Source organism: Benincasa hispida, chromosome 6 (genome assembly GCF_027475165.1).
Source record: "Benincasa hispida cultivar pf3 chromosome 6, pf3_genome.v1.1, whole genome shotgun sequence".
Lineage (NCBI taxonomy): Eukaryota > Viridiplantae > Streptophyta > Magnoliopsida > Cucurbitales > Cucurbitaceae > Benincasa > Benincasa hispida.
The window spans coordinates 48639490-48655625 of record NC_143483.1 but is presented as its reverse complement, the minus strand read 5'-3'; the positions used below and the strand labels follow the sequence as shown (position 1 = coordinate 48655625).

At 36.6% G+C, this 16136-nt stretch overlaps 3 protein-coding genes across 3 annotated transcripts; 2 read left to right on the top strand and 1 right to left on the bottom strand.

The window, feature by feature from the left end:
• The first annotated feature begins 3566 nt into the window (after positions 1-3566).
• On the top strand, positions 3567-4136 carry LOC150035729 (uncharacterized). Its single transcript, XM_090314410.1, has 2 exons — positions 3567-3771; positions 3925-4136. The coding sequence occupies exons 1-2, from the start codon at positions 3567-3569 to the stop codon at positions 4134-4136; spliced, it is 417 nt and encodes a 138-aa protein (XP_090170536.1).
• Positions 4137-6215: 2079 nt separating this feature from the next.
• Positions 6216-9202, top strand: LOC120079716 (RING-box protein 1a-like). Its single transcript, XM_039034049.2, has 5 exons — positions 6216-6574; positions 6687-6737; positions 6876-6935; positions 8678-8749; positions 8837-9202. Exons 1-5 carry the CDS (start codon positions 6442-6444, stop codon positions 8872-8874), a joined length of 354 nt encoding a protein of 117 aa, XP_038889977.1. The 5' UTR covers positions 6216-6441; the 3' UTR covers positions 8875-9202.
• A 631-nt stretch (positions 9203-9833) lies between these two features.
• LOC120079715 (uncharacterized) lies at positions 9834-14801 on the bottom strand. Its single transcript, XM_039034048.2, has 6 exons — positions 14640-14801; positions 12225-13159; positions 11394-11446; positions 11243-11287; positions 11120-11164; positions 9834-10729 (listed from the first exon to the last, which is right to left on the bottom strand). The coding sequence occupies exons 2-6, from the start codon at positions 12381-12383 to the stop codon at positions 10294-10296; spliced, it is 738 nt and encodes a 245-aa protein (XP_038889976.1). The 5' UTR covers positions 12384-13159; positions 14640-14801; the 3' UTR covers positions 9834-10293.
• Between the last annotated feature and the right edge of the window lie 1335 nt (positions 14802-16136).

The window sequence follows — 16136 nt, the reverse complement described above, 5'->3', positions numbered from 1 at the left end:
GATGAATATCATAACAGAACGATAGCATGATAAACGGATAGTATAGTATGACCGATATATGTTCTTGTATGAGAATCTGAAAGATTTATTTGTGCACATAGATACTTGCATGCTAGTAAGAGACGATACTTGATTCACTGAGGTTGTATTTGATATAAGGATATTAAGGCGTATATGCATGTTGTATAGCCATGATGTTGAGGTGTATATGTATGTTATAAAACCATATTGTGATAATTGTGATGTTGAGACTGTGATAGTGTCTTTACTGATTAGTTAGATGCTCACCAGATATTGTGTTTCCTTCGGGATTCACCAAGGGTTGTATTTCTTTCGGGATTCACCAAGGGTTATGTTTCCTTCAAGATTCACCAGGTTTGTGTTTCCTTCGGGATTCACCAGAGGTAGTAGGTATACTTAACTACAGTAGGATAGAAACCAGTTTTTCATGTATGCATGTGTCCCATGAGGACTAGAGTAGTTTTTATGTTCCGCCAGAGATAAACATCTAGAGAACATAGATGCCTAGCCAAACCCCAGTAGTGGGGTTACTTACTAAGTATTTTATACTCACCCTTTCTCATGTTGTTGTTTCAGGTAAAGGTAGAGATGCACCGGCGATTGACAAGCGGAATTCGTGATCGAGCCACTAGGACCAGTTTTATGCTTTCGCTCATGATATTTAGATTTATTTTCATGTTTTTTTTCAACTTTCAGTTTTGCTGTTTGAAACTTACTATTTAGAATTGTTTTCAGACTTGTTATTATCATTTATGATTTATGGGTACCCCATTATTTGTTTTTAATATTTGAATTCAATGAAAGAATTTTGAACTTACCTTATTTACATAGCATTTATTTCACCATAAAAGGGTGTCGTTTTAAGTTCCATGCATGCATGTATTTAGTAACGGCCTAACTTAAGTCCTAGGGGGTTGGGTCGTTACAGTTGGTATCAGAGCCCACGTTTTAGGTTTTGTAGACTGACTTATTATGTAAGTCTAGATTGTCACTATGGCCCATGAACAGATTCCTCGTCATCGCCAGGTATGTCTTATCAATTAAAAGTTTTATGGTAGTTGTGCATTAAAATATTTGTTTAGCTTAAATGCACTAGTTATATTCTAATGCTAGGTCAGTGACTCGTTCGAAGTTATAAGCGGATTATTTAGGTAAGATGCTACAAAATGAGGAAAAAAAATAAAATTATGAGGTCACTTGGCACTAGTTTATCTCATGGAAATTCTGTTAGAAACAAACAAATATATACCTCAGTTCAAAGATCTTAAAGGTTGATGAAACTATGTAGAGTTATGATAATTCAGGAATAAAGGTATTTAAATGTTCAAGCCAAGGATTAAAATTGTCTAGATAAGAATACATTAAGGATTAATGTTATGTTTTTTCGTTGAGTAGTGCAATTGGTGTTAGTACCAATAAATTTCTTCACATGCCACATACTCAAGTATAAGGTTAAAAGTTGTTTTATGGATAAGAAGGGGAAAAAGAATAAACTATGGATTTATTTAAGGTTATGAGATATTGAAACCAAACATTTTGAGAGGAATTTTGGAAAGGATTAATAAGTCATAATCACTTTGGTAATACTACGACTTGGTAGACTAGGTAAAGTATGTGTAGTGATATGAAGAATTCTTTTGGAATATCTAGCTAAGTTGATGTCATTAAAGGAAGCCAAAATAGTTTGACATGATTTTAGACTTAAAGGGGATAAAACAAAGTGTTATTTATTTGGGTTGAAGGATTATTTTAGAGTACCTAGATTAATTAAATCCATAGCCTTATTGTGATGAGGAGATCAAAGTTGGACAAATTTGAACAAACGAAAGTCTTTTGGAGTTTAAAAGCATGAAAATTGGTAAAGGAGAATTCTACAAGATGAAAATTCTTAGTAAGAAAGATAAGACTTATGGAGGAGTTAAGTAAATATACTTTAGTAAAAAGATTATGTTCCACTTGGAAAGTGGAAAAAAAAAAGTATCCAAGAAAGTTACTCTTTTGGAAATAGAAAGGAATTTAATGTGTTCAAAACTCCCAGTTAAGTATGGTTTGGAGGTATGAAATGAGGGGTTACAAGGAATTTGTTTCGGTTTAAAAGAAAAATATCTCATTATCATGTGGAACTTTAGGAGAATATGAGTTGGATGGAAAGATAGCTTACATAGGTGATCGGTATGGAACTTTTTTTAACACAAGAATCTGTTACCAAAATAAAAGTTTGAGAAGGGATAAGCTAAAATGGAGTTACTAGTAATAGTAGATATTCAAGAACTATTGCCGTGGTATGTTGAGGTTTCATTAGTTAAGAGGAAAACCATTGAGGGCATTAGTAAGATTTAAGGGATTTTGACGTAGTGTGCAAGTTCGAAACATGAACTAGCAAGACCACTAACTTGATTAAAAGAGGAAATTAATCCAGTGCGAGGTAGATAAAAGTGGTATATGCATAAAAGTAAGTAAGTTAGATCTTCCAATATCACCATTGGCATAAAGGATAGATTGGTAATAAAATTGAGTTGATAACAAGAAGTTGCTATAGGTGGGTTTAAAGCAGTACAAGATAGTACGTTTTCCCTTGCATGGGCAATGAATTAACTAGCTCTAGGGAGTACGAGTAATTCAAGCTATGACTTATGAATCAAGAAGATTTTATCGTAAAAACTAACTACAAGGATCAATTACAGTTATTACGAGGTTATGGAAATGTGTTATCAATTAACTGATGCTTTAGCATCTAGGGACTTCAAAACCTCATTTTCAGAGGGAATTTTAGACTCATCCGCAGTAGGGTCTAAGTAATGATATGTGATGGTTTTAAGGCTAAAAAATAATATTATGATTGGCTTAAGCAGTTTTATAGCCCATGACAGTATAGAGCCTCATGATGAGTTTCTCATGAATGTGAGACTTAATTAGACAGAGTTATTCTCAGACATGTAGACTCTAAGAGAGACATCATAGTTGGCGCTTCTAGAGTAGAAGTAGTATTTAGTTGAGTAGATTTGTTCTGATACGTATCTTCAAATGACGCATTATATAGCATGACCAGTTTCTCCACTACAGATATGAAGTTTTCCCTGTTACAGAATGGTAAGCTCAGATATATGTTTCTAATGGATGAGTTTTCCTTGTGACAGAATGGTCAACTCAGATATATGTTTTTAGTGGATAAGACTTTCTTAAGCTCACGACAGTTTTCATAGTTCTCAGCTTGAGCGTGTTAAAGTATTGTTGGTTTTCGGCATCTTAAGTTTCATAATTATATATGGAAGGGGTTATCACACCTCTTTTGATACTAGTTTCAGCTATGTCAAACAGTGACTCTCGTTTTACATCTAGTTTTTGGAAGAGTCTCCAGTTATCATTGGGTACTTGATTGGATTTTAATACAGATTTTCACCCACAGACTGATGGTCAGAAAGAACGTTTGAACCAGACATTGTTGAATATGTTGTGCACTTGTGCGTTAGAGTTTTCAGGGAGTTGAGAATCTCACTTGCATTTGATGGAATTAGTATAATAACAGTTATCCGGCTGCCATTGGCATGTCGTCATTTGAAGCCCTCTATGGGAAGAGCTGCAGGTCTTCTGTGTGTTGGGATGAGGTAGAAGAGAGGAAATTGATAGGACTTGAGCTATTGCAAGCCATGAATGGGGCAATACAGAAGATCAAGGCTCGTATGCAAACAGCTCATAGCAAACAGAAAAGCTACATCGATGTGAGACGTAAGGACCTAGAATTTGAGACTGGTGATAAAGTGTTCTTAAAGGTGGCACCTATGAAGGGTTTTTTGAGTTTTGGAAGGAAAGAGAAGTTAAGCCCGAGGTTCATTGGACCTTTTAAGGTCTTGGAGCGATGGTCTCGTAGCTTACCGATTGACATTGCCTCCATCACTTCTTCAGTTCATAATGTCTTCCATGTTTCGATGCTGAGAAAGTATGTAACAGATCCGTCCCATGTAGTTGACTTTGAGCCATTGTGGTTAAATGGCAACTTGAGTTATGAAGAGAGGCCTGTGCAGATTCTCGCCAAAGAGGTGAAGATGTTACACAATAGGAAAATAGCAGTTGTAAGGATTTCGTGGCAGAATCACCAGTTCGAGGAGGCCACTTAGGAATGAGAGGATGAGATGAGGATCCAATACCCAGAGCTTTTTCAGGAATGAACTTTCGTCTTTCGAGGACGAAAGTTCTTTAAGGAGGGAAGAATGTAACACCTCGAATTTTTATTATTTATGTAATTCAGTAATTTTTATTAATTAAGGGCATTTTTGGAATTTTTGGACTTAAGTGTAATTGCGGGAATTTAATTATTGACGTTGAAATTATTCAATTTGGAAATTAATGGATTGACGTTGAAATTATTTAATTTGGAAATTAATGGATTATTGAAATTATTTAATTTGGAAATTAATGGATTAACGTAGAAATTATCCAATTTAGAAATTAATGGCAGGAATTAATTTCATTTTGGAAGGAATGGTGTTTCAATTTAATGGTTTAATCAGAGGGAAGTTATGAAAATTGGATTTTTAATGTCACACAAATTTAATTTGAAATTAATGTCAAGAATTAATTTCATTTTGGAAGGGGTTATGTCATACAAATTTAATTTGAAATTAATGTCAAGAATTCATTTCATTGTGGAAGGGGGTGAGTTAAATTCTTTGTGAATTGAAAATTTTACAGGAGAAAATGATTAAAAGTTGGAAGCAGGGTCTAATTGAAGGAAAAATTTGGAGATTGGAATATTAAGGGTGGTTGTTGCTTAGGCTTCATTGAGAAATTGAATTCAAAGATTTATTATTGAAGACTACCGCTTGGATCGATATCTAAATCTAGTATCTAGGTAAGTAATCTTACTACTGGAACTGCTCACGAGCCAGACGCTAGATATATGCTAGCATAATGGATGAATATCAGAACAGAACGATAGCATGATAAACGGATAGTATAGTATGACCGATATATGTTCTTGTATGAGAATCTGAAAGATTTATTTGTGCACGTAGATACTTGCATGCTAGTAAGAGACGATACTTGATTCACTGCGGTTGTATTTGATATGAGGATATTGAAGCGTATATGCATGTTGTATAGCCATGATGTTGAGGTGTATATGTTTGTTATAAAATCATATTGTGATAATTGTGATGTTGAGACTGTGATAGTGTCTTTACTGATTAGTTAGATGCTCACCAGATATTGTGTTTCCTTCGGGGATTCACCTGGGGTTGTGTTTCCTTCGGGATTCACCAGAGGTAGTGGGCATACTTAACTACAGTAGGATAGAAACCAGTTTTTCATGTATGCATATGTCTCATGAGGACTAGAACAGTTTTTATGTTCCGCTAGAGGTAAACATCTAGAAGACATAGATGTCTAGCCCAACCCTAGTAGTGGGGTTACCTACTGAGTATTTTATACTCATCCTTTCTCATGTTGTTGTTTCAGGTAAAGGTAGAGATGCACCAGCGATTAACAAGCGGAATTCGTGATCGAGCCACTAAGACCAGTTTTATGCTTCCACTCATGATATTTATATTTATTTTCATTTTTTTTTTCAACTTTCAGTTTTGCCGTTTGAAACTTACTATTAGAATCGTTATTATCATTTATGATTTCTGGGTACCCCATTATTTGTTTTTAATATTTGAATTTAATGAAAGACTTTTGAACTTACCTTATTTATTTAGCATTTATTTCACCACAAAAGGGTGTTGTTTTAAGTTCCATGCATGCATGCATGCATGTATTTAGTAACGACCTAACTTAAGTCCTAGAGGGTCGGGTCATTACAATGCGGAATTAAATTTCTTATATGGTGATAAAAACATCATTTTCAGCATAAATAAGTAATGACATTATAATGTCTACATAATTAAGTATTTTTTAAGAAATGCAATTTAATTGTACTAAAAAAATTTGATAGTAAATCTATATCATCTATGAGAAAGAGTAGTTTCTCTCTCTCCCTTTATTGAATATCTAACTTCGAGCTTAGGCCAACAACAGCGTAACTCAAATGACATAATATTCATACTATCGACCTCAAGATTTGAGGTTCGATTCCCACATCTCATACTTTAATTATAATACTTTAAAAAAAAAAAAATCTATGTTCAAATTTCAACGTCATAAATTTTGACTTTGCATTGCTCGGCTTTTAAACTAGTAACGCCATATTGGATGTCAAGTCAACATTATCTTTTACCTTCCTAAACAAAACTGTTTCCTTTTTCTACTTAGGTGTCGACATCATGATGTAATATCAATCGATTAGATACAATATAAAAATTCAATGGTAAAGAACAATTATTTTGGAAAATAGAAAATTTAAGAGCCTAACTAGAGGAATTGAGTCCGCCCCTGCCGTGTCAAGTCGACGGAGGAAGAAGAATTTTTTATTGCGAGTTACTTATGGCCACCTTGGACTCCGACGTGCCGATGGTTCCGGCCGGCGATGCCTCGAGCAGTGCCGGTCCTTCATCTACCAAGAAACCCAAGCGTTTTGAGATCAAAAAGTGGAATGCTGTCGCTCTTTGGGCATGGGGTAAATTCAAAACCCTAATCTTTGCGATAATTGCTCTCACTGTCCTGTTTACCTTCGTCTATCGGAACCCTAGTCTCTAATTCGCATGTTATGTTATTCATTCTTAATGCAGATATCGTTGTTGATAACTGTGCGATCTGTAGGAACCATATCATGGATCTTTGTAAGTTTATCATTATTTAGACCTAAGTTTTAATATATCTGGAGTGATCTTCTTCCTCTTCCCTTCCGTCTTCTTTCCTGCCTTTTTTAAAATATCATCTATATTTATTTTAACCATCTATCATTGTTTGGTATCTAGGTATTGAGTGTCAAGCAAACCAGGCTAGCGCAACCAGTGAGGAATGTACTGTGGCTTGGGGTACGTTTTCTTATTCCCCCTCCCTATCCCCAACCTATTCACAGAGATACAATATGTGGTATTATTTTCAATGTCTTTTGTGTGCATCTTAGGTACGGAGGTGGATGATCGATTGAGCCTCTCTGCCGAATATTTATAGCAATTATATTTCTAATTAGGAGGATACCAAAGTGTGCTCCCTCCATATTAGTGGTTGGCCTGGATTAGAGAGATTGTGTGGAGGTTAGGTTTAATTCCACACGACCTTCTTGTAACTATGAAGTATGAACGAGCTTTTATTCAGTTGGATTGGAGTCTTTCTCTGTAGTAGTGTTTTTTTTTTTTTTTTTTTTTGCCAATTGCTCTACCCTTAAATTGTTTCCTACCTTAGTGAGATTGACCCAAGCTGTAGTAAGCTGACCTGGAAGGCTAAAATTCTGAAAGGTGAGTGAGTTTTTGGACTTGCTTATCAGAACAAGGATTTTGAGGAATAAGGATAGGATAAGGTCTATAATTTGGCCAAGCTTTAATGTTCTTTTTTGGTTTCCCCACTCTAGTTTGATTGCTTTTTTTCTTCTTTTTCATTTTACTGGGAAGAACCGAGGAAAATATATCCGACAGGAAGGGGGAAATAAACAGCACAGGAATCGATTAGAGAAAAACCCTTCTAATAGAAAATATTCATGAGAAAAATCTCTGGGCGAAAAGATGGAAAGCCTGTTTGTTCTAAAGAAAAGGCAACAGTTTTGAACTTTTGAAAGTAGCTGCCAAAAAGCTGCTGTGTAATCACAAGGACACAACCTAGACCTCTCAATACATACAAAATCGGCAACTGGAAATGACTAATTCGACCTTGAAAGGAGAAATTGTCTTCATCTTTAAAACTGCCGAAGAATTTCAGTAAGAAACCTGAAGGAAGCAATACATGACCAGCCCATCAAAGGACCTTTAGGAAGAGAAACAACGCCAACAACTACCTACCCACCTTTCTAATCCCTCAGGAATTTTGGTGGTCTCTTAAATGTTTCTTTGAAGAGGCTCGAGGTTAACCATCAACCTTTCTAAGACCACGATAACAGGTATCAATGTAGAGGATGTGAACAATTTGGCTCAAACGCAACTTGCCAAATTTTGTCTTATCGGTTCTGTTTCCCTGGTCTTCCTTTGGAGCTAACCCCAATTCAGCATCTATTGGTAGCTAATATTGGATAAGATCAAAGCTAGACAATCAGAATGGAAAATGTTCCAATATTGAAACGTTAGATTGACTTTAGTCCAATCAGGTATCTTAAATCTTCAAAGCCATTTATTTTTCTAATTGGAGTGCCTTCCCAAGTGTTTTTAGTTACATCAAGTAGTTGCAAATCTTACAGTCGACTGGACTAAGTGTCCTGTTTCTGTTAGAAATTTCTCAATGTGGATGTTGATGTTAACAGTTCAAATTTATGGCTATATTGACAAACATTGTGATGTTGAGAAATATTCTCTCTTTAATAAAGATCATGAACGCGATAGAAATTTGAAAAAATCATTTTATTCATTGCTTAATATTAGCTATAAATCATATTGAATTTGTAAAGATGATGATCAAGTCCGTTATTCTAGCTTCATATAGTTTTTGATTAAATGGTTATCCAACTTACGGCCTGAAACATTCTCTTGCAATTATTACCAAACATTTATGTGCCTCTTTTGCTCCGGATGTGGAATTATATCAGGAGCCGAAGGCGTGGTGTTGAAAGTCTTGTGTTTTGTATTTGTAGGGGTGTGTAATCATGCATTTCATTTCCACTGTATCAGTAGATGGTTGAAGACACGTCAAGTTTGCCCATTGGGTATGTGTTTCAAGTTCTTCCCCTATCCTTATCCCATATCTTTATATGAACTTTGAAAATTTAAAGGGAGCTTTGCCATTTTTACAGATAATAGCGAGTGGGAATTTCAGAAGTACGGTCACTAGAACTTTCATGCTGTTGAGGATATGATCCTTAAAATTCTCATGGGGCTATTATGGTTGTGACGATCGATTCTCCCCATTTATGATTTCTGAAAATAGCAATCTGAAGATGAATTTTGTTGCACAACTACAGTTGTCCAGAGGATTAAGTGCCGCCAACTTGAACACATTATCGAACATATTTCAGTGTCTATAGAAATAGGGTAGCACTTGAACGTTAGCTTGTTTTTTTTATTGGGCTAGTTCTTTGTTTTACTGCTTACCATATCTGTACTTGTATTTACTTTTCTGTCTCAATTAACTTGGAAAATTTGGATTTAGTTTGGTTGCACTCTGGGTCTTATTTATGTCAGTTGCGTAAATTTCTTCCCATAAAATAATCAGTCTTAAAAGAATGAATACTCTTTCTTACATTTGAACCATGTTTAGCCACTATATACTAGGGGGGGAAAAAACCAATAGGTTGAAACAAGTGGATTTTGTTGAAATTCAGTTGACAGATCAATTAGACCGACTCGTGCCAACATGAGTATGGTTGATAAGTATGTATTCATACTCTTGACCTTCAAGGTACAGGTTTAAAACTTTCACCTGCATATTGTTGGATGAAACAGAAAAAAAAAAAAAAAAAAACACTAGAAGAGACTTGTCGTTAATATCTTCTCAGACTTTTTTTTTTTTTTTACCTTTTCTGTTGAATAAATAGAAGGATTAAAATTACGAAAAGTATTTGCAGTCCCAAGGTTTTATTAAATCTGTGATGCAACTAGAAAAGTGGATTGAGAACATAAAATGACATATTTGGCAATTTTTTAGCTCTTGGAAAATCGTTAAGGACAAAAGAAGAGGAAGCAAGCTGGGCGGGGTTGCATGTGCATATGGGCTCACAGAAAGATCTGTCACTTAAAAAGGAGGTTTCAACTTTCAAGCGAGGAGCAAATTGCATTAGCAAATAATGGCGCTTGTGAAAAGGATTAAGTCTTGAATATTATTGATTTTACTCATCCAAAAAGGTCTCCACATCAACTAATACTGTTTTGTAAATTTTTTTTGATAATTATGATATGGCAGTGGCAGTGGCAGTGGCAGTGGCATGGGTCCGCCCGTTCCTTCTTCCATATCCAACTGCCGCTTTTATGGTTGCTAATTGCTATGCTTAATGGACCTGAGCAAGCTGACCTCTCCCAGTTTGTGCAGGCAAGGCGTTTAGGATGCCCCATTCTCCTCACAGTTGTTGCAGTTACAGTTGCAGTCGCTAAACTCACCACAGGAAGGAATCATTTTCACTCGGCCACCGACTTCCTCAGCAAACACTGTATCTTATTTTACATTCTTGGGACTAGTTGACATTCCATAACTGAACTGCTCGAAGGTTCCCAAAGAGATACAGATTAGACTAAGGGATTGAGCAGTGGTCTCTGGCTAGCAACACAACTGGCATGGATTACAGCAGCAGTTTCCAGTACATCCACAACAGCTTCTGCTGCCAAAACAGCAACAAGGTCGTATTTTTGGACATTTTCCTAACGTACATTTGCATTTGCATTTGCATTCACAGCATGGGCATTCCGGGCAAGAGCAGGATGGTAATGAAAAATTGCTACAACATTGGCTGCATGAGATGGTTGGACAAAGGCATGAGCATTGGGGTAGTGTTGGACAAGTGCAACAATGCCCACACTGGCCACAACACTCCCTGCACTCCCCGCAACACTGCCACTTCGGTAATTTACAGCTACCGCAACATAGGCATTTACATGGGTTATTACAGTTGCAGCAGGGTGGGATTTCGAGATGGATCGAGCATCCAGCATAACAGCAACAGCAAATCCAGGATAACTTACAACAGGGGAATCCACTGCATCAAGTGAGAATTAACCTGTGTCAAATGCACCAGCCGATACCCCTACTACACAAAATACAGAGTCTACATACGACATGGGAGACATTTCTGCTTCATTAGCAAAGGTAGTGAGGGAAGTCCAGGCTATTATTTTAGGTAGTAAATGGCATAGTATTTAATTCTGCTAGTATCTTCTTAATTTCCAAGCACAAATGACACCTATTGTCTAATTAGAGATTGCTCGCTATAAGCCAAATGTAGGCAATGCTTTATTATTTCACGTTAACCTAAGACTACAACTGGGAAGCTAGATTAGACAAATAGCAAAAGTGAGAGAAACTTGGGTCAATTCACTTATTATTTCTACTCCATAGGAAGGAATAAATGATGAGGCGAGAGTCATACCAGAACCATTTCCAAAATTGACATCTGCGGCGATGCTTCTTGTATCTGATTAAAAGAAACATGTAGCGTGAATAATAAATTACAAGGAATTTTAGAAAATTAAAATGATGAGAAACCCCTTACGTTGGTATCAAGGGATCTGAGTTGGCGATCACATACTCAGCTACTCTGCAAAGTGTAAGAAAAACACAAATCAACTAAATGGTAGCCAACTGGATGGGCAAAAAACCATTCCGAAGTAAAAGTTCAAAGTATTCTGAAAATAAATACACACTCTTTGCAGCATTTAGATGCAGGTTGAAGACCTTCAGTAGACTTCAATTCTTCCTGCTCCAGAGACATTGCCAAGAAAAGCTTGTTAATTTTTCATCATGAATCAGGAAGTTAGGAGAAAGCAATGCAGGAAATAAACCCAAATGGTTAGGTTGAACATCAATGGCAATGGGATTTTTCTTGTAAGCAAAACTCAAATCTAAATTTGAAGAAGCATCGACAATTTCATAGGTAGTGTTCAGTTCCCATACTTTTTTCCTTAAACTTTGTAGGGAAAGATGACTTAGGGTATTCAATATATTGAAACAAGAGCTCAAATGTTCGAGGGAAAGGAACAAAATGTAATAAAACAGCTAACTTAGACCTTCAACGAGAATCTTTTAGAAGAAAAGAAAGAGACAAAATCAAAGGGGTGAATGATTTTGGGACAAGAGTGCAAATAAAAACTCCTTTTGGTTTGTAACATATTGAGAGCTGAGGACATACAACGGTGAAGTGTGACTTGAGAGGGATGCCCCAGTCGGTACCCCACCCCATCCTTAACTGACCCTAACAATACAAGGGACAAACCCCTAAAAGGTCTTCAAAACTCAACAATGGGGGATCTGAAATGGACAGCAAAACGTTGTCAATTTCGGTCCCTATGCATACATCTACGAGAGCCTTAGGTTGTAATTACATCAAATGGGATGCTCGCTAAAATGGCACTGGAACCCGGGACTTGGGTTTCAATCAGGTTGTGAAGGAGAACCAGTTTCTTCAGATTCACGAAAGAAAGGGCATTCGCATGCATCAGAAGTTAAAAGAAAAAGCAGAGAAAAACGGAATGAACCTCGAGAAAACCAATCTCCCTCTCGAGCATCTGAACCTTGGCGGCTTGTCGGCGCTTTCCATACAAATCTGGATACTCAGGAGGCGACTTGGGGTAAGGGGGTGGGAGGGATGGAATTGAAGAGGAAGAAGAGGAAGGTGGGCGAGTGGGAGTAGTCATTGGGGAAAGGCAAGCAAGACAGAGTGCAAGAGGGGTGAATTACCGAAATGGCAAAGCAAGCAGTGGCAGGGCACAAATCAAGTAAACATAAGGGAAAGAGAATAGTGTGTTGTCACTTCTGGTAGTAAGTACAGTTATGAAAGCCCAGAAGTTGCAGTGCAGAAAATAGTGAGAAGCGGAAAATGATGGAGTGTACGAAGGGTAAGCAAATTAAGAAAAGATAGTGAGGAGGGGGCGGTAAATAAGACGCCCTGACAAGGATAGATTACGACTGAGGCAAAAGAAAGAAAAGGTTTCTGCAGCCCACAATAAATGCAGCAAGTAAGCAAGCTTCATTTCATTTGGAAGAAGGGAGTTCAATAATAGTTAGTTGTAGGCTTTGGGGAAAACAGAGAGAGAGAGAGAGAGAGTAAGGGGGAAAGGAGAAGGGGAAGATAAACAGGAAGGTGGAGGAGGTGGAGGAGGAGGAGTAGGAGGGAAACTTTACAGGTTTGACAATTATGGGAGGCGGTAATGGCAATGGCAATGGTAATGGTAAAGGGAAAGAGAGAGGGTGAAAAAGGCTGCTCTGAAATGGCCATATGGGAGTGTCTGTTTTGTACGAACCCATTTAGCAAAATTTAAGGCATCTGAGACGAGTTTGAGTTGAGGGCGAGAGGGGAGAATTTTGGAGGAGTAAGAAGCCCATGTGGATGCGTGTGTGGATCTTTCAGTGATTTTTGTCTTTGCCTTCTCTGGGTCTCTGCCCCTGCCCTGGTGACTCACCACTCCACCCACTGCATTGCAGAGGAAAGAAAAAAAGAAGCGAAAAGCACGATGGAAGCAACCATCTCAGACCCCACGTGAGCACTACGTAGGAGAGAGAGATACAAACACATACACATATACATACACATATACACATACACTATACCACAGCAGTTTACAATCAAAGTTACAGTTCAACACATTAATTTACAAAGTTTTCAACGAAACACCCCTCTCTTTCGCTCTCTCTCTCTCTGGGAAGTGAATTTATATATATATATATATCATTAAACAGATTCGGAGTCTGTGCCCACAGCAAATCAGCAAATCAGCAGAAATAAAGCCTTTTCCGACATTGCTACTCTTCCTATATTTTGTTATTTGTTTCGTTTTCTGGGCAGCTTCTTCTTCTTCTATATTCTTTTCAGCCTTTGTCCAACTTTCTTGTGGAAAATGCAATAGTAAAGAAAACGAAAGAAAGAAAGATAGGCAGGGCAAAATCATTGAATACACACACAGAAACTATTCTTGATTAATCGCTAAAATCCTCCTCATTTCTTAAAATTTAGCACTGAAACATAGCACCATGTGTTTAGGGTATGAAACTGTGCACGTAAGCAAGGCGTTGGATTCCTACTTAAACTAAAGGAAGAGTTTTGGTTTTGTTTTGTTTTGTTTTGTTTTAGGATGAGGGTTGAATGCAAATGGTCCCAACCTTGAGTCCACATATGGGGTAATGGCCATAAGTATAACTCTGTGGACCTGGGATTGCCTCGTTCAGAAAGATGGTCTTGAAAATGGAAAAATCTGTGTCCTTTTATACTCCTTGTCCTACGTTTTAATGGATGCCTAAGAACTCATTTGTTGCTAAGAAATTAAGAAAGAAATCAAACCTAGAAAAGTTCAGCGAGTTCGAGGGGGGAGATCAACAGACAGACGCAGGACCTCTAGCTTGAGAAAAAGGAAAGAAACAGTAATGAAACAAATCTCAAGATGGTGTTTCATTCTTGAGCTCTAAATAACATATTAAATAAAAAAACCAATGTATTTATTAAAAATTTAGAATCTTGAAGAGACCCTAGTTTTCATGAAAAAAACAATGTAGGGTGATCGTTATCCCGTCGATCTACAGAAGCGATTTACCGAAGTATAGTACTGTCGGAACAGGGGATTTCTTATTTTGTATATTTTTGGTGGTGAGTGGTGAGTGGTGAGTGGCGAGTGGACTCGTGACAATGTAGGTGGGGTTCACACCCCGCTCTGCCACCATCACCGTTCACCAGACACAGCCGCAGAGGACAGAGAGGGCAGAGCGCAGTGGCAGGGTTTTCCATATATATAATTTTAAAAGCTCGAGGCACTGTTCGGCTTGTGGTCTCTGCTAACGTGAGCTGGTAAGCCTTTTCAATGATTGAGGTGTGAGAGAGAATTTTGAATTTTCTTTTTCAAAATTTTGAAACATAGAATAGAAATAGAAGTAGAAGTAGAAATAGAGTTGTTGCAGTTTACCTGTTTGAGAAATTGACAAAGGCAGCCACTGCCCGCACTGGGCTTTCGCTTTTCCAAAAGGGCCTGCCTTGCTGCGCCTCTCCCGTCCCATTTCGGCCTTCAAATCAAAAGCACACACTCGCCACTTCCAACCACTGCGCCCCCAGTTTCCCCTTTCCCTTCGCTTCTCTTCTTCCTCATATTCAAAAGGATATATTGGAACTTTGCCTCATTTTAGTATTTATGATATCAAAGGTCCATATTTAGTCTTTTTACTTCTAATTAATCTTAAAATTAGTTATGCTTGACTTCTATTGGGAAAAAAAAAATGTAGTCTCAATTAACACTATAAACTTGTCTCTTATGAAATGAAATTCTTATTTTTATTTTACCAAATTCGATTAAGAAAATGGAAATATACCATTTTAGTTTATATATGTACAAATATCCCTCTCTCTTAGTTTGTTTTTTACTTTAAAAAAAAAACTTTGTATTTATTACCCTTCTCTATATATTTGTAAATTTATAGATTCCTAACTTTATAAAAATATTAACTAGCTTAAAAAGTTTCAATTTGGAGATTGACATTTTCACATGTAAAAAATTTAGGAAAAGTTCATCTTTTACCTTAGACTTTATGTTTTATCAATTTTAATCCTAAATATATAATTTCATCAATTTAAACTTCAAATTTGGTTGATTGAATTTTTAGACAATTTCAAAGATAAAAAATAAAAACAAATGTTTTAAAAACAACAATTCCTAGTACACATAATGCTTATAAACTTAATTTTTTAAGAATAAAATAGCTACGTAAATCTGAACATTGAAAAAGTTAAATTAGATAGCACGTCAAATAGGTAAGAAGGAAAGAATAAGAGGTGACATGGTAATTTGTTAGGTTAAATTAGATTGAGGTGGATTATGAGAAAATTTCAAAAAATAACTTAAAAAGTAAAAACTTTTCTATGGACGACCTCTTTCTAAAACTTTGTTCTCATGGACCTTTTCCACATGTGAAATATCATTTTTACCCCCGGCTTTAAATGCTTCTCTTCTACTCTTCTTCATCCGATCTCCCCTTCCTACTATCGATTGCTTACAATTTAATGCAACCATTTATTCTCAATCAACATTGTACATTAGAATTCAATGCTATTGGATTTTAATTGTGGGACAAGTAAACGAATATCATTTTCACTTCTTCAGTTTCACTCAAACACTATCATCTTCTCCATTGTTCTAGCACTTTCAGTCGAACACAGATCACTTTCAACTCCAATCAATTTAGTTTGTGGGTCTAGAACGAGCATTCTTTGAAGATCATTCTACATACCCAGAAACGAATACTGTAAGTGTTAACCAAAAGTTTTAGAAGTCCGTTCACTATTATTTTTTTGATCGTGTACCATTATATATGCAATCTTGTACCATTGTATTTTCGATCGTATATCATTAGGTACATGATCGTGTACCACAACATACATGATCGTATACCATTGTATATACTATCATATA